Source organism: Molothrus ater, chromosome Z (genome assembly GCF_012460135.2).
Source record: "Molothrus ater isolate BHLD 08-10-18 breed brown headed cowbird chromosome Z, BPBGC_Mater_1.1, whole genome shotgun sequence".
Lineage (NCBI taxonomy): Eukaryota > Metazoa > Chordata > Aves > Passeriformes > Icteridae > Molothrus > Molothrus ater.
In genome coordinates, this window is record NC_050511.2 from 62,794,192 (window position 1) to 62,813,214 (window position 19,023).

At 37.8% G+C, this 19,023-nt stretch overlaps 1 protein-coding gene across 1 annotated transcript in view; it reads right to left on the minus strand.

The window, feature by feature from the left end:
* Nucleotides 1-11,656: 11,656 nt before the first annotated feature.
* The window catches only part of TMC1 (transmembrane channel like 1), a 55,349-nt gene continuing 47,982 nt past the window's right edge, over nucleotides 11,657-19,023 (minus strand). The window contains exons 15-20 of the mRNA XM_036403593.1: nucleotides 18,952-19,019; nucleotides 17,188-17,427; nucleotides 14,592-14,717; nucleotides 12,964-13,042; nucleotides 12,734-12,869; nucleotides 11,657-11,922 (exon numbers count right to left, since the gene is read on the minus strand). Of these exons, the coding sequence (XP_036259486.1) occupies nucleotides 11,657-11,922; nucleotides 12,734-12,869; nucleotides 12,964-13,042; nucleotides 14,592-14,717; nucleotides 17,188-17,427; nucleotides 18,952-19,019 (915 nt within the window). The remainder of the gene's footprint in view (nucleotides 11,923-12,733; nucleotides 12,870-12,963; nucleotides 13,043-14,591; nucleotides 14,718-17,187; nucleotides 17,428-18,951; nucleotides 19,020-19,023) is intronic.

The window sequence follows — 19,023 nt, forward strand, 5'->3', positions numbered from 1 at the left end:
AAAAAATCTGAAAAACCTTGTGAGCTAAGCACTAAGATAACAATTGCAAACCTGAATAGGCAACTACACATAGCACACAGGTAAGCAGCAAGTTTCCTTCATTTTCAGAGAACAGCCCCTATCATCTCCGGGTTCTGGAGTCTATCTCTGGCAGAGATGCTTTTCTTTTAGTGAAACAGGAGAAAAGGAGAAAGTGCCATCTACAGAGCAGTTTGCTATAGTGACATTTTCTGGAGAGGCAAAAGACGGTGGGAAAAATCTGGGGTAAGAGATTTGACACTGGAGTCCTGCACAACAAAATCCATTTGCCACCAAGACAGAAAAGTGGGAGCCCTAGCCTGACAGTTCACGCTATGGTCTGCAAAGCTTGCAGCTCACAGGATTTCAGCCTGAAACTGAGTTGGTTACTCCTTGTACAGTTTAGGCATGTATTGAGTAGCCTGGCTTTTGGCACTTGAAACAATCAAGTTTTAAACATGTCTAGCAATAGTGTAGCAGATATATGGGTACCAGAGTAGTTTTGTTAGTGGAAAGATGTGTTCACAGAAACTTCAGACAAGGTAGAAGAAGAAAAATTTTACTCTGTCATTCAGAATATAAGCCATGGAAGTGGAAGTTATATGCCTGGTTTGTGGGTACTGACCCTCAGTTGTATCTCTCAGCTAGGAGGAGCTGACACAGGAAAAGTATCCTTCCTTAACCATCTAACAGAGAAGTCCTGGCTGAGTCACTTTGGATTGTCATGTGTTTGTAGACTAGCCCTAGCAAGAAAAGCCAAACTGAAAGAGCAGATTCAAGTGGCCTTGCTGGAACTTATCCAAAGCTCATTAAAGGTACAGAGATTATACCATCACTTGAAAAGCAAGGTGTGTGATTCTGCCATGTATCTTTGGCACATCATAAAAGAGTACAGACAGATTATTCTACATAAGTAGTAAAATATTTCTAGCAAGGTTGCTGTGAAAAAAATTATCCTGATGATGAAAATGAAATGGATAGAGAACTGGCTGAATGGTAGATGTCAAAGGCTGGTAATCAGTGGCACAGGGAAGAGTTGGAGGCCTGTGATTGTAGGTATCAAAGTTCAATATTGGGCCCAGTATCAATGTCTTCAATGAAGGGACAGATGCCTCCTCTGCAACTTCACTGATTGAGCTGGGAGGAATGGCTGACACGCAAGTTCTGTGCATCCCTTCAGAGGGTCCTCAACAGGCAGGAGAGATGGGCAGAGAGGAACCTTCTGACATTCAGCAAGGGCAAATGCAGGATCCTGCACCTGGGGAGAAACCACTCCATGCACCAGCACAGGCTGGGGCTGACCTGCTGGAGAGCTGCTCTGTGGAAATGGACCTGGGGATCCTGGTGGACAAGTTGTCCCTGAGCCAGCAGTGTCTCCGTGTGGCCAGGAAGGCCAGTGGTGTCCTGGGGTGCTTCAGGAAGAGCACTGCCAGCAGCTCAAGGGAGGTGATCCTGCCCCTCTGCTCGGCCCTGCTGAGGCTCATCTGGAGTGCTGTGTCCAGTTCTGAGCTCCTCAGCACAACCGGGACATGGAGCTCTGGGAAAGGGTCCAGGGGAGGGGTACAAAGATGGTTAAGGGACCAAAGCATCTCTCTCATGAGGAAAGGCTGAGGGAGCTGGGCCTGTTCAGCCTCAAGAAGAGAGAACTGAGAGGGGCCTTATCAATGTAAGTATCCACAGAGAGGATGCCAAGAGGATGGAGCCAGGCTCTTCTTGGTGGAGCTGAGCAGTAGGGCAAGGGGCAATGGGTAGAAACTGATGCACAGGAAGTTCCACCTGAATAGGAAAAACTTCTTTACTACATGAGTGACCATGCAGGGGAATAGATTGCCCAGAGATGCTGTGGAGTCTCCCTCACTGGAGGAAGATTATTTAAGAACTGTCTGGACACAATCCTGTGCCATGTGCACTGGGATGACCCTGTTTGAGCAGGGAGATTGGCCCAGATGATCCACGGCGGTCCCTTCCAACCTGAACTGTTCATGTGGTTCTGTGATCCTGGAATTCTGTGATGATGCTGTTTTATATTCACACTTTGCTGGAATTAGTTTTCTTAATTTCTTGCTGCAAGATTCCCATACCATTTTAGTTTTCTTGTGACTTACAACAGACAAAACAGATTTACTCCACACTGCATAGTGGCAGCTATAGCCTAGGTTACTTGGGCTTGTTCTGGTGCGGAAATTGCCTGGAGGGAGTATTGTTTCCTGATGTAAATTTATTTGTTGTAGTCAACTAAGAAATAAAGTGGAAATTGGATATACCATTGTTGTGCATAGCACCTGACTGTTCTACCTTAGATTGAGTTGAGAACAGAATCCTTTCTGCATTTCTATATTTTTTTGTGTGTTAGAGAATAGAAATGTGAAGTCTGAAGTATCCTTGAACTTTTTCACTCGTGATGTGAAAAATGAAGGGATATGTGCCTTCATATACATCTTGAAAGGGATGTCTCAGCTTTTTAAAACTGTGTTGTATTTACCTCCATGGACAGTTCGTGTGGGGCAGAACAATCCCTCTGCCCTATTCTGTCACAGTTTATAAAGGCTGTGGATTTTTCTTCAATCATATCTTTGCATGTAAGTTCTCACTCCTGTGGGGTTTCAGCCATGATATGAATTCTTTGCAGAGATGTTTGCTACCTCTATTGAACGAGCTACAGTTTGCAGTTTATCCAAACACCTTTGCTCTGCAAAAATGTTTCCCAAATTATCCTCCAAGACTTATCTGAATGTTACTACACATTTATGCATTTGTCCAGGGAAATGAAAATCAGTACTTAATCTATACTTAGTTATTTTAAACAAGACATGTAAGACACAGGACATTATTTTTTGACCAAATAGACGATTGTGAAATGAAAGTTTCCTTTGATGAGTTTGGAGTTTGCCTTTTCTGTATACTTATAAATAATGTTTAAATCTATCTTTTCGAACAAGCATCACATTTTGTCATATTTAAAGTGATAGATGGACTAATTTGGTTTGAAAAGTACCTATAGATCAGATTATATGACTCAGCAATGTTGATTTAAAAGCAGAAATCAAAATACTGATTCTTAAGCAGTTACAGTACGAGTTATTATCTCTAAAAACACATTAATATTGGACAGGGTTGCTCCCCCTGAATTTTTCCATGCACTATGTCACATGAACTATTAATTTTTTTATTTCTTTTAGATAGCCACAGAACAGCAAACGTACCACTGGCATCAGTTGAAACATCATATCACCAGACTTCTGGCCCTTCCACAAATTCCCAATTGATCTGAAACTAGTAGATTCAGATCAATTCTGTCAACTTTTACGGGATCAAACAGAAAGGATTTATTCTTTTGGAGCAGTGTGGCTGGTAGAGCATGCCCAGGCTAGGTGACCAGCCCGTCTCCAGCCAATGGGGCGCTTCTCCAACTTGTGGTCAGGTACCACGCCTGAGACAAGGAACTGCCTTGTGGACATTGGCCGCAGAAACTCCAACCCGCAGGAGAAAGAAGAAGCGTCTCTCAGTGCAATCGGGTTTATTGGGCCCCAGAGAGACCAAACATCCCCAACAAATCCCGAGGCTGAGAGCCCCAAGGAGGGGAAAACTTCAGGTTATAAGGAAAGTGGGAGGGGAGGGTGGTAACAAATCAGGAGCGAGAAGGGAAGGATACATTGAAGATTGACGCAACGGCAAAACCAATCATACATAACTAAGGGAGGGGCCCCAGTCCCTGAGCCAATCACCCGACACCCTGGTCAGAAGTTTCTGGAAAAAGAGGCAGGGGAGCCGAGTGACAGGCAGGCAACCGAGGGTGGAGAACTAAAAGGATACATACTGCAATCATGGTAACTGGGGAGGGGTTTGGAGATTGACATTTAACTGAACCAGGGCAGGACCTTTCAGCATGACAATGGGGGAGAACAGAACAAACCCAAAACGAACAGCAACATTCTTTCCTAAGGCAATTACTCACACAGATGGAGAGAATTATCTTATGTTATTCTGACCTCTACTGGCGAGAAGACCAAAGGTGAATGTAATTTTATTTTTTAGCTTTCTTATGAGGCAAGTGGAAGACAAAGAGAAAAAAACATTTTTTACATCACTGTAAGCTTTAAAACCATTTTTTTATTATGCATACAAGTAATAGATTAATTTATAGCTGATGGCCCACATCAGTGTGAAACAAATTGTTAGGTACTCACACACTTAGATTCTCACTTAGTAGCTCCTAGTTCGAATTAGAGCAGCTTTGTAGTGGGAGCCTCACAAACCAAAAAACATCTAAGCTACCTCAAAATGTTCCCATGTAGTTCAGGACATGATGTCATCAGTAAATTTCACAATACAAAATGTTAGAAATAAACAATTGGCTAGGCAGATGACTTTTTTAATAAGTTGCATTCAACTTAAATTCAGCAATTAATAAAGTGAAGACATCAGATGTTCTTTTGCAGTCAATGAATGTAAATGCTGGACTATGATCTCTTTTATCTCTATTTTTAAGTGATAGAGTGAATAGGGTAGAAGCTGAACTAAAAATGATGTCTACAGTTAGCAAGGAAGAAAGGCAAAGAGCAAGATTTCAGGAGAGAGAGAAAGACAAGGAAGAATTGAGGGACATTTTTCATCAAGTTCATGTACTGACAAGAAAAATGTGATGTATTTGTCTTTCTTCAGTTAAAACTGGGGAAATACTGAGACAAACTATTTCCTATTTCAAACACTCTGGAATATAAAAATATAGAAAGCATTTTACCAATCAAAATTAATTGAGGTGAGAGGCTCCTTCAAGGTAAAGGTGTGATTGAAAGAGTTAATGAGTGCCTTTTAGAAAGTCTTAGTCCTGTCAGGGATACCATATAATCTTTAAAAGTAAACATAGCCAGCCTGGGTTCACTCAGATAAAGGCCTAAAAATCCATACATACAACTAGTGACATTCTGGTGGTATTCTGCAAAATTGCATATGGAACTGAGTATTGAATAATGAGGTAAACCCCTACATTAAGTAAGCAAATATCATTTTAGCCTCTGACTTGATTAAAAGCAAGAGTACTGGGATTTCTCTCTGTACATCAGAAGAGGAATCAAATGATGGTGTCCATGTGTGAAAGAAGTCCTACAGCCAGAAAAAGACTGTCTGGCTGGTCTGTGCTCTCAACAGCAGTGGTTAAATACAGGAACTATCCTCCTGCCTCAGCCATGGTATAACCATCCCAGCACAGTGCCCCCAGTGAAATATGCATGCCTAGCACACAGGGATTGCCGGTTTCATAGAAAGAGTATGGCTATGTTCATAAACTGAGAGGATATACTAACATGCTGTGCCTTTTCTGTCCCAGATAAAGGGATAAAGGAGCAGCAGCTGCAGGTGGCAAGCCTCTCAAGCAAGCATGGCAGCTCAGGAAAAAATCAGGAAAAAATCAGATCCTGATTCTGCTGGGTCAGATTGGGTCATGGGACATAGCTGGACCAGCTTGCCACCAGGAAAATGGAACTACAGCCACCACCACAATGCTGCACAGAAAAGGGAAAGAAAGTCACTTCCCTCTTCTCATCAGTATCTGTCTGCTCTTCAATGATCCTGCTGCAACCTTCCATGGAAGTATTGCTAGAAGCTGGGTTCACAGGGAATCCAAAGCCAAGGTTAGAGGTGGCTCCATACTGACATGTCCCATTGAATGAACATGCAGGAGACAGCTCGGAGATTTAAGTCCTCCTTGATGTGAGGCAATGTTTAGAAGATGAGGGCCCACAGGTTGTTGACCAGGATTCCCACTGTCATCAGCATCCTGATGTGGAGGAAATGTCTGGGGTAGAGAAGATGATGCCTAAAGATTTTTTGCTTTTTATAAATTTTTTATCTATTTGTACCTTTTTAGATTTTTATATATATAGCTGTATAGTTTTTAACACTTTCTTACACTTTAGAGATTATCCTTTCTCACACATTTATGCCATCTTCTTGAAATTCTGTTTAGTCTTATTTTCAAGAAAAGAATTTCTAACAAGGGCACCCAGGTTTGAACCAGCATTTAGGAGACATAACAAAAGATGGCATGAGGAACCCCTCAGAGTCTTTCCAATAGGGCACGTCCAAGGATGGGTTAAGTTACCAGGACAACCAGTCTTCTATTCAATGTACCTGCTAGATGTACTAATTAATTAAATTGATTAAAAGTGTGGAAATCCAATAAAGTGCTTGTGCATACACAGCTATGTTTTGTGCACTTGAAAGCTTTCATTAAAGAGCTGCTCATTATGTTATTACTAGTTTAATATTGTTTGCAAAGTTTTCTTTTGATTCCAGGCAACAGGGAGCTGCCTGGACAATGTGCCTTAATCATAGGTTTTTCATTGCCCCTGGGAGGCAATACTGAAGCAGAAGAGGAAACCAGATTTTAACACATAACATGCTTTGGAACTTAGGACATCGGTGGTGGATGATAGATTAGATAGATAGATAGATAGATAGATAGATAGATAGATAGATAGATAGATAGATAGATTTACTCCTAGTCTTGCCTGGTGATAAAAGCAGCATCATAATATAAGGCAGATAGTGGGCACTAAAATTCTCTGAAAGCTGTTATTTATAGCAAATTGTCAGCATGCCCCAGAGAATCTCACTTCCAATACATGTTGTGCCACTTTCCTCTGTTTCTGGAAATGACAGAATATTTGCTTTCCACTGTGCAGCAAAGTTCATTTGAGGATAGGAAACACCAAGTGCCAAGGAGCTTATTCTGGCAAATATTAGAGAGCACAGTTTAAACTGAGAATTCCCATCTGCATGAAGCACACAAGAGCAGCAGTGGCACAGACAAAACTGTCAGTCTGCTTTCACATGGTAGGACTGAGGCCAATATAGACAGTAAGAAACTGCTTGTTAAAAAAAAAAAAATAAACACTTCTCTCTATTTTTAAACTGCGGCTGGAACAGATCTGATTATGATCCTTCAGCATCATTTGTTTTTTGTATCTCATTAGAGATACCAGGACGTGGCAGAATGTTGGTGCTGGCCTTAAACATGCCTTAAAAATTGTACGAGAGATTTTAGAGTCCCTCATTCCTAGGTATTTACACATTAAGGACTTTAAAAACACAGTTCCATGTCTCAAAAAAACTGTCAAGGCCACAGAAGGAATGTGCCATAAGATAAACCACCGCAGCAAGAACTTGAGACAAAAAATTATGACAGGGAGGTACTAATTCCAGGCCTGGGGAGGTGAAATCAGGTTATCACATTATGACTAACATATGTGAACAAAAATTCCCAGTGTGGCAAACTGTGGGAAAGGGAGCAACTCTCATATACATACCACACCAAGTTATGAGAACAGCATCTGCTACTACCCCACAGATACTCGAATTCCAGATACTGGAATGTAAAAAGGTGAAAAATCCCCAGTAGAACAGTTTTTGGATACCCACAACTGGGAAGCCAAGGGTGAAGAAGAACCAGTGGGATTCGAAGAACAGAAGAACCAGCCCCTGGATCCGTGGGTGCTGAATATCTTCAGCTTGATCTCTCTTTCTCTCTACCCATCTCCACCCACATGACCTCTCTTCTATAAATTTTTATGTCTCTACCTCACATTTAGAGTTAAAAAAAATCCATATTCTCAGATCATTCTATTATTCTCTGATATTCTTTATTTCAATGTATGGTCTTATTTGCACTTTAATTCGGGCAAAGGCATCTCTCACTACTCAGATCATAACAACCAGCTCACCAGGCTTACCAGCTTTTGGGGAAAACATTTTTAGTGTATTAAATATGGTTCCTTTAAACAAGTGAGTATGACTTGCAGACTTTCTAAAACTATCTTTTATCCAAAATATCTGGACCCATGGCTCTCTCTGCAGAGCAGTTCTCAGGTGATTTAATAAAAAAAAGTTTTGAAATATCACATTTACTTTCAGCTAGCAAGAAATTAATCCCATGCTAATTTCAGTGAAATATTGCTACATATTTTCACACTGTAAGGATCAGATTGTTACTTTACATAAGTTATGGTTTAAATTGATATCTTTCCAGAGGTTATTTGTGTTTTGCTCAAGAGCTGGCCTTCATACTTTGAGAACTTATGAAATTATTTTAGAATATTTTGTTTCCTATAATTATTATTACATATTACTTTTTATCTTTCTTGAACTAATTTTTCCAGATCTTAAAAAAATTTTTTGCTTATATATGTTTAAAAATCCAAGAGTCATTCCCTATCAGTTATGTAACCTAATTGTCCCAGTCTTCTGTTAGCCACTTCTCTCTCTTTTGGATAGCTCATTGCATGATAATAGTTTTTAGTTTGTGGATCAATCACTTGAGATAGCTATGTGTACCATTTTGTAGTTGGAAAGTTCAATACTTTAAAATTACAATTTTTATGGGTAAAATTGGTATTGATTTAAAACTATTGGCTCTAAGAATTATGGATATAACTCTTATAATATAACTGTTATAATGTAACTGATGCAATATTTTGAGAAAACTAGTTGTAACTATTATTGACAGCAAATTACAAAAAGGATTTTTTTCTTATCTATTTCCAAGAAAGAGACAGAAAAAATGTTCTTGGTCTATTTTTTTTATTAAGTTCTTCACAATGGATTAAGAATGTGAAATATTAAAAGTTCTCCACAACAATGGAGAGCTGGCAAGGACACAGACAAAGGAGTCAAATGCTAAGTAGTGAACATTATTTACTGAACATATTGTTAGTTGTGCAGGATACAATGTACACATATAAGAATGGATCAAAGTGGAAAATCAACCATAGGTATTGGAAATTCTCTTTTCTTTTGTAATTTCCAACAATAATTTTGAAAATTTACATACCTGTGATATTAAGAGCGGAGGCTATTATGTAAAAATGCACAAAACATTTCAACACAAAGTCAATGACTAAAACAATCCTCAAAGTGTGTAATACTATTCTTCATTATTATTTTACTAACACACCACCAGATGTGATTCATAACTTTCTATGACTATGCACTGCAACTGAGAAGCTACATCTCAAAAGAAAGCAAAATATTCTGATGTCATATATTAGCTCTTTTCTTTAAATTTTCATACTAAGCAGAATAAAATAGTCAGACATTTGAAGTGCAGATCAGTACATTCCGCTGTTTCCCAGACACCCAGGGAGATTATATTTGTTTCTACATTGAATTATTATTAATGCCAAGTATCTTTCAGCTTTTTATGCTTCTAATAATGTAAGTACAAGCAAATACTCCACAGAGAATGTTTACGCCCAAATATGATACTGGTAGTATTTTGCATCCTAACATTAGCTACATTTCCATGTTGTACTGAAAAATAAAAGTGTCATAAAATAGAGTGATGAAATATCTTTACTTTTAAGTACCGAAGAATAAAAATAAATATCTCATTTTCAATCACAGAACAACATCTAGCTTTGCTGTTGTTATTCACATTGGCTATTACATGCTCATCTCTGCATATACATGTATTTTATGAGAACACAGTGATTGTTAAAAATCAGTACAGAATACAGATCTAACAGAAAGCTCCCCAGAACAATTTCAGCTGGAGATTCTTTGCTGTGTCTCTCTTCCATTCACAACGTAAAGCAACCCCACTGAATGAAATACTAAAACCACTAACAAGGAGAAAGCCTTCAGGATCCTCAGAAAATTTTCACTCCTGACAGAGCAAGGAATCATTATTAAGGTCTCTAGATGTGATATAAACATCCCTCTACATTTTAGGGAGCCAGACTGCATGGTTCTTACAAGTCTAATTTACTCCAACACCTCTTGAAAAACTCCCCAAGCTCTAACATATCTTTAAACTCAATTTCTTCAACTTTTCTATAAAAAATCATGTATTTTCTGAGGAATATCCAGAGTTTTCTTATTATGAAATGCTAACAAACAATGAACTAAAATGTCTGTGTAAATCAATATTTCAAGATAGATCAAGCCCAACTGATAGGAAAAAGATCGTTGGGAAAAAGCTTGTTAAAAGCATGAAAGCATTGCCATACTGGGTTTCATGCTTAGCTTCAGTAAGAAAACTGGCAACATTTTGTTTCTGGGCTAGAGACATATGCAGTTTAAAAACAAATCCTATTAGAAAAATTACCAGTTAATAAACAGTTTGAATTGCTATACTTGTTCCATGAGTCTGAAGTTCATAGATGAGAAGAAAGGTGAAACAACTTATGCTGCACTTATCTGTACTCTCTCTGACTTAAAATATAAGACTCACAGCACCTCAGTTGCAGATACATCTAGTATCTGCTCATGGAAGCAATACAACAGCCAAGTATAAACTGAACTTTCCTTTGTTTAATCCTTCCAAGCTCTGGCAATTGATTTAAAGACTGCTTGAGCTGGAGGTTGGATCACTGTGGTTTATGGGGATACACAGACTATGTTGAGGGGTTTTGTAAGCCTCTTTTAAACAAGATCCACAATTTAATTAGATGGAGGTTGTTTTGTGATGTCACAAACTTGTTTTGTACAAGGATATGGTTAAGATTTTTCTACTACACTAAATGAATCTCTGCTTTACAGAAGGCCCTCGAAGGAATTACATGTATTTTTTTGGAAGATAGTAAGTTGATTAATTTTGTTTCTATTAAGATTGTGAGTCTTAAAATAATTATTAAGACCAATGTTCTGAAAAAAGAAATAAGATCAGAATAAAAAAAATCAATCTTATCAATTCAATCTATCTTATTGAATTAGGTAACATCAACTTGCCCCTGGGCTTATATCTATCCTGTGCTTCCACAAGACCTGTCAGGAAAATAACCTGTTCCACTTCAGACTACATAGAGACCAATACAGGCATCCAGTCATAAATTCACAGAGAAGATTATGCAGTACATACTTTTATATAATGTTAAGTATCTCTATACTACTAGGGTATTTAGGAGAAATTACTCATTAATTGTCTTATCTCTATTTCCCAAATATCTTTTCTAGCACAGGAGATACTCCTTTACCACATTGATTTTTAAAATGTATTTCTAGTCTTCAAGAACGTGATAAAACTAATAGTAGCTGAAAGTGGTAGTGTAATAGGAGTTAAATTTTCTTCATAGTTACAGGTGAACCACTGCTTTTCTTTTTCTTTTTTAACCCTTTTACAGAGACTTTAGATGGAATCATGCAGATTTCCCTAGTTTTGGTCCTAGTTTCCACCATGTACAATCTGAAATCTTTGGCTAAGCATATTTGAACTGCTTAGGAGGACAAGATGCATGCAAGGTTTACCTGACTCTCATAGGCTTTATACAAAGCTGTGCTTTCAGTGAAATGCTCTTCTTAGGAAAAGGAAAAGATAATAGGGATAAAATTTCAAGCTTTTAAAAAAAGTCAGCTGAATACAAATTGTTTTCCACTATTCTAACAAGTATCCCCAAAAAAATCTGTAATTTTAGCAATTTGTTGATACAGACAACACATTTTCACAATGCCTTCAAATGCGAGAAGGTGTATGCCACGTTTTTTTCTGATGCTCCCATGCTGCAGAAAACTGAAGCACATGGGTTTCTTCTATGCACATGAAGATTTATGACAAACATAGCAAGGTTCTGCTCTTACAGGACGGTGGTGGGTTTATGACCACACTTCTATTATTCAGTGTCTTCTTATATATTCTTAAGGCTCCTTATCTGTACATGGGAGGGCCCCTAGGCATTCCTGGCTGCATCCCTGGGAGGCATGGATTTCCAGGTGGATAGCCTGGCATTCCAGGCCTTCTGGGCCCTGGTGGCCTTGTCACAGCTATGGATGGTGGAGGAAGGTTTCCTCCTCGGCTCTGTGGAGGATAGTGGCCATTCAGGACAGGGCCAGGATGTTGGAGAGTCTGAGATGAACTGGCTTCTTGTGGCTGGCCCATCTTTGATCCATTGCCATCCTGTCCTTTCTTGCTGTCTGAAATGTGTTTGGAGGACAGAATTAACAAACGATCATGCAAATCCGAAGCTCCCTGACAGGGAAATCCAGCAGCTGCCTGACTATCCTAGATTGCAGTAGAAAATCTGGGGCTCCCCTACCCAAACCTGGGCTAATGCTCCTTCATGACCTTTGTGCTGTATTTTCCATCCATTTTTTCTGCAAGGCTCCCATGTGGGTATGTGGGCAATTTGTCAAAATGCACTTAGATATCATCTATCAATGAAGGCAGTTATTACGCATGGCTCTTCCAAAGACAATCATCTCTCACCTGGGCTTCTCTCCTAGGCTTGAGGCTGTTTAGTGGCTGTAGGGCATGTGTGCATGATGAGGGAAAGGAAACAGCCAGCAAAATCCCTCAGGACAGACTTGACACCCACCTGCCCCAGCCAGGCTTTCTGATAAGAGTTGCTTAATGTGTTCTTACTACAACTTCTCCAGGTGAACCTGGCAGTGGTGATAAATACTTTCCTGCATAGCTCTGCATCAACAAAACGCCACAGAAGGCTAGAAGATGTAGACTTTGACTGGTATGTGATAGATAAGAAGGATCACTGGAGCTTAGACCAGGCTTTTTTCAGCAGGGTTGTGACTTTCAGTTCAATATAGTTCAGCTTTTTACTTTAATGTTGCTAGGTATGGAATAATGTTGCAGTATTTCTTAAACAAGCCAAAGAAAGAAATAGGCTAATACTTGTGATTCAGTATCGTAAAGGTGTTTTAGGAGATTATAGCAAAGGATCACCCATGCATGAATTACTCATCCTGAGACATTCAGACCAATTCTTACCTTTGTTTGGAGTGGACTCATCTTGCTTGTCTCCTTTAGGCTTTGCCGGTGGCGGTTCTGTCTCAAATGGATTTTCCTCTTGTTCATTTGATTTTTGTGCCTTTTGTTTATTTCTTCTTTTATTTTCTTCTGCTTGCTAATGACAGGGAGAGAGATGGCATTTTTCAGTGACCCCAAAGTCTCTCTAGTATTTAGTAAAATACAAAAAATCAGTAATTCTCTATTCTTACACTTTGTAACTTCTTTTTAAGTTCCAAGTTAGCTTCCTTGTAGGATTTGGATGTTGCGTTGAGATAATAAATGCTCAGGCTAAATTTAAAAAATAATAGTTTCTTGTTAGACAATGATTTAATTAGAAAGACTCAGAATATTCCTTTAGCAACCATTACAGTTGTGGTAATATAAGAGTGGTATCTTTTTCTCCTTTATTGTGCTTAATCAGTACTAGTATTTTGAACTATAATGAACTATGTGCTTCCTTACATTATTCCTTCTTCAGAAGGCACTGTTATTTCAGGGGGGAAAATGAAAGAAATTATTCTATCCATTAATATTCTACATTCAATCTTATAGTATTTAAGAAACATGTTTAATTAAGTAGTGCTTAACTCTGAAATTACTTCTATAGAATAACTTACAAAAGTTAACTAAGTCTCATGACATACCTTAAAAATGAGTAAATCATATTTATGAAAACTCCTGAACAAATATAGTAAACAATCGGAAATACTGTCAAGAAAACAACCAAAATCACATTCCTTTTGGTTTTTTCCAGTTATTACTTCCTTCTTCTACTAAGAAAAAACATAATATTTTCATTTTTCAGCATATAGAATTACTATTGTGACAACTTTATGAAATTAGTAGTTTTCACTGTCCTGATTTAATAAGAAAACATCTGCTATGAAGTTTTTAATTGACATAAGGAGTAAATAATTAATCAGTACATGCTGTTTCCTCTGCTTTGCCTGATTTTGTCTTGTATTTTTCCTCTTTCTTTTTTTTTCTTCTGTTTATTTTTAGTGTCCTTACCCTTTACAGCTAAGGGTTAAAATAGAATATGGCATCAAGAAAACCTTGTCAAAATTTCGTCTCAACATTTTATATTGCTCATATAAAATCCTTTTGTAATTTATATTGTGCTCTGTAATGTCTATATTTACTTGCAGTTCTGCAATGCAAAGTTAAATCCCAGTGTATCTTTGTATAGAATTAAATTCTAGTTCAGCAGTATGCTAAATACTGGATATAATAACCCTATGAAGCAAGTTAAAATGTCATGATAAAATAGGACTCAATAAAATCTCCAAGAGCAAATATTCCAGGGCCATTCTTCTTTACCAATTACTGAGTTACAAAAACCTCTACTAGCCTTGTTTCACAGTCTCTGAAACTCTGTCTCACGTCCCTGTCCCAATAATATAGAGTACAGTGTTTATCAGTTAAAGGCACTGAAGAGCAGGTTCACTGAAAGTTACTGAGAATAACTTTCCTCCATGATGTTCATATTTCTATTGAACTTGCTAAGGATTTACAATGTGCTGTTGTGCACTCTGGACAAGATGATCAATGTCACAGCATTACAAATTCCCTATGGCCTTTTGCATTTTAATAGTTTTCTATCTTTTAAAAGCATAACTAAACAAAAAAGAAAGCCATTGAACAAAAAAGAGATATCAGCGCTTCTGCAAATGCGCATTAAGTATGTTCAAAGAAAAGGCTCGTGAATTGTTCAAGTCTCTCATCACTGCACAATTAGCGCTGCATTTCTTAGATATTCAAGCAGTGATGATTCAGAGTGAAAGAAACTTATCAGACCTTAGATACAGCAAGCATTGAGTTAATATTCTGTACGTACACCATCAGCAATATAAAGGGTAGGATAAGTCCAGGGTTAGAGGCATAACCAAATACCTTCCCAAACCAGGAAGGAAAGTCGTGCTCCAGAGTTTCTGATATGACTTCAAACATTCTAGTCTTCCCACTATTAAACAGAAAAGTTGACAATATCACATACAATTATTATGGCAACCATGAATATATAAGCTAATCACGTCACATCAAACCTGGAAAAAGGATAATATAAGGTATGTTAACATTTTACACTCTGGAGGGAATGTTGTTTAAAGTAGTATTTATGTATTCTATGGGGGGAAAAAGACACCAAAATTCTTATTGTATGCTAATAGATTTTGCCAGGTTGCCACCCAAATTATTCCTCAGTGAATCAGTGTATGTGTTATGAACTCCATACCACCAACCAACAAACAAAGCATTATTTGTGCTCTATGAAGACGTGGGGGAAAAAATTCAAATCCTGGTTTTTATGTTTGACAAGCAAAAAGTGGTCTGCAATTATTTTTTGTTCCACCCAGTTCTTCTCGTCTTTGATGTGTGACCAATGCTACACAAGTCAGTGGCTGTGTTTCAGGATATTTTTGCTGTTGTTGCAGCAATCTAGTTACCTCATATGTAATTGTTCCAGCTTATTTATTATTTTCTCCTTAGATGATTTTCCTTCTGAAGTGTATCAATAGATGTTCTGAAAATCCCTTTCTGTTTATTTTGCCTTTTTCTATGCCTCAGGGCACAGAAGTTTGTAATTTTTAACCTGAACAAGACTGGTAGAATGGGTCTCTGTGTATCAATTCTAATTAGTAGTTTTACTTAGTTGTAGGAATTGTCACCAAATTGCCATGTGATTGTCCAGTCATTGAAGTTTTCTGTCACTGCTTTTCAGTCTGGTAAAGAATTTCTTACAAATGGGTCTTTTTCTAAACTCATTCTCAATGTTTACATTCTTTCAATTAATATAAAAATTTTGCAGGTAAAATTCTTCTCTTCTTTCTCTTTATTTGCGTACTCATAGTAGATGAGAAATTCCATCCTCTGCTCTCCTCATGCTCTTCAGCATGCACAAAGCTTTTTCTGTGGTGCTGTTGATAATTCTGTCCTTTCTTCCCTACTCCTGACAGGTCTCTGTTGAATTGTGTATGTTGCTTTAATGAATGGACTATAATAAAAAAAAAAAAAACCAAACCAAAACTAAACCCTGAATGATTCACAAATTTCAAAAAGGATGGGACTCTGAGTTACCATCAGGAAAATGTTTTGGTTTTTAAATGTAGAGGAATGCTCTACCAGTATTTTTTTCACTGGCTATTCCACTGTAGTATTACCTAGACTGAGGCTGAATGAACCTTCATCAGTTTCAAGTGCTCCTCATCAAAAGTTATATTGAAGATTTCACTTTTTGATGAAGAACATGACAGAAAAAAAATGGCAAGAATTATCCTTCTCATTTTGAAGAGTAATCTCACCATTTAGTTAATACCCAATTCAATAATTGCTGCTACTGAGATCTGACCACAAGTATTTCCTTCAATATAGTTTTGCTAGGACTCAAAAAAAATCATAATTTTCATCGCTTATTTTGTTGTAAATTCTTCTCTAAATTCAAACAATTTTCTGTGTCATCAGAATTTTTGTCATGTCATGTGGTTCTCTCTTTTAGCTACCTACAACTATTGTAATGACAATCTCTGTTATTCTGCCTTTCACCAAATTTAATGTGGTGAGACTTCTGCTCCTTTACAAAGTGCACTGGGGATCATACAGATGTCATTCTACAGCAGTAATGTATTATTTAAACCTTTCCTTGCAACCAGAATGCCTCTTTTACAGTTCTCCCACTCTTGCTTTGTTAATATTTTGTTCAGAAATAAAGGTATGAGACTTTTCAAATTTTTAATTTCTTGTCTTGTCTATTGTCAAGTGATACAACTCATTATAAATTTATCTCATGCTACCTGGCAGGTAAAGATGATTCAAATGATCCTAGACTTTCCAGGTACTGTGCACAGAAGGAGAAAGTGTGGCAAAGTCTAAACTACCTTGAATTCAAGATGTGTTTTCAGGGCAGGCCTAGGTTTTTAGGAAAGATCCATGTCTATGGAGGCCTTGAAGACTTCAGAAACAAATTCAGCTTCACAGTGGTAGTACAGACTCATGAAATTCTGGAGAGAGGCAAGGCATTCAATGACTGAACCACTGCATATTTATCACACCCTCAAGCATTCTGATCTGCCCTTCATACAGGGCATACAGACATTTCCTGAAAGCCATCTCTTTCAAACACAACAGGTCACTGCTCTACTCCATAAGAATAATTTTTCTTCAGTGCAACAGTAATTTTTTTTTTCATTGAAATTAACAAAAAGAAAAGCTTTTCTGTTCTACACGTCAGATAAAACTTGCTAAAGAATTAGTCAGTTTTCCAAGATTCCCACTTTGGGAGTTATCCACAATGAGAAATGCATCTCAATTAAACACTCAGCATATCAGGTGCTAATGCTTATTATAGAGGCACTTTTTCATTACTGCCTCATTCACTGTGATGTGTGGAAGCAGGTCATTACAACAATTGCAAAAGATGGTGGTAAAATGCAAAGAACCTGAAAGGACCACAGTCAAAGGATGGTGGGATGGAGACAATGGTGTACACAGCAGGCAGTGTGGAGAGAAAAAGGATGAAAAGCAGCATGGCCATGTAGAAGTTATTGGATCTGGAAGCCTTGAAGACTCGTTCCTGGGGGACATTGCAGCACATCACTGCCCAGCACTGCAGATACATCGATGTGTGGAGGCGGAACACATTGATTGCTGGGAGACATGGAGCATAAAAAGATCCCATCCTAGAAGAGAAGCAAATAAATAAGATAACCACTACTGACAGATTCCCTCTGTCAATGTGTTTTGCACACTGTGCACTTAGAAATTCATGTAGCCAACTTTATGGGGTTTTTAAACTGGTCTTTGATCTTTTTTTTTAAAAGATTGAATGAGTACAAAGATAATTATCTGTATGAACTTTCTGTTTCAAAGTTCTCTTTCTCTGCAAATTAAGTGAGGACTTGGTGAAATGTTATTCACTCTTAATTTTTCCAGGTAGCATCTTGCTTGTGTTGTGTCAAAAAAGGATAGCCTTTTGTTAAAAAACTAGGTATGACCAATTCCTACAGCTAGGTATGAACAATATTATTTCATTCATAATTTATTATTTTTATTGATATACTTTTTTTTTTGAAGGATATCTTTTCTTAATTGACATTTATTTTAGCTGATATTTCTGGGTTGATTTAGTGCTTCATGCAAACTATCTGTTTATTGACTCAGTTAAATATGGTTTTTTTCCTTATTATATATGGTTGCATGGTTATGACACCGAAATATTTGGCACATTTTTATTTTCATCACACCTGGTTTCTTATGTCATGCTGACTGAAGAGCATCTGAATTAATTTTCCTGGCCAAATAGTACAGAATACAAGAGATTGGGAACTTGCTTCTTCCTTAATCCTTGCTCTTGTGATCAGGTGACAAGGTGAGCAAGCTAAGCTGCTTTGCCCCTGAGTGCCTCAGACATTCTATTTGGAAACAGGAAATATATTTACATTAGGGTTGGAAAGACCTTCTGAGTACAGAAGAATGACAGGCTTTATTATATTAATGTATCCTCTTCCTCTTTTCATGTATCTTAAATGAAAAGATAAAGGGCTTTACTGAAGGGACGGCTTTTACCACAAAAAAAGTCCAATCAGCCAAGTTAAATTAAATGTAAAAAATTAGGCCTTATCAAGAACTGAGAAGTCAAATGCTTGCAGAGAACAGTTCCTTCGGAAGACTGAGCATGTTGCATGAGGACTCTACATGCTGGTGCTCTTTACCAGTCATGTAAAGTCCAAAAATAGAATGAAAACCTACACCTTTCCTCCTCTACATCTAAGGACTAATGCTCCAGCAGTAGCATTGTTTACACATTCATGTGACTGCACAGATAAGTATAAATACATTTGCTTTAAGGCCTTTTTGCATAGGAACAGGGGAAAAGAATGGTAAGGTTCACTGAAAGGCTAAATTTCAAAGCAAAACACTACAGCAAGTAGTCAGTGACCAAAGCGTAAATTTAATCTATGCAGATTTTACTGGTTGGTCTTATCAACTCAGTGCAAAATCTTGATATATGTGGTCCAATAATCTCAGTCCATAACTAGTTTTGAATTGTTCCAACTGATTGCAATGTACCATAGTTTGGTATATATTGCATATACTTCCATCAGATTAAAGAAATGGGATAGGGTCAGGATTTCAGAAAAATCCTTCACAGATACAGATAAATCCCACCATCCTGCAGATACAACATGCTTTGCCACACCTACCAGATCATGCCTTGGTTAAAGATCAGTCCCAGCACATTGCCACTTATATCAAACTCAGAATATGATGGCTGA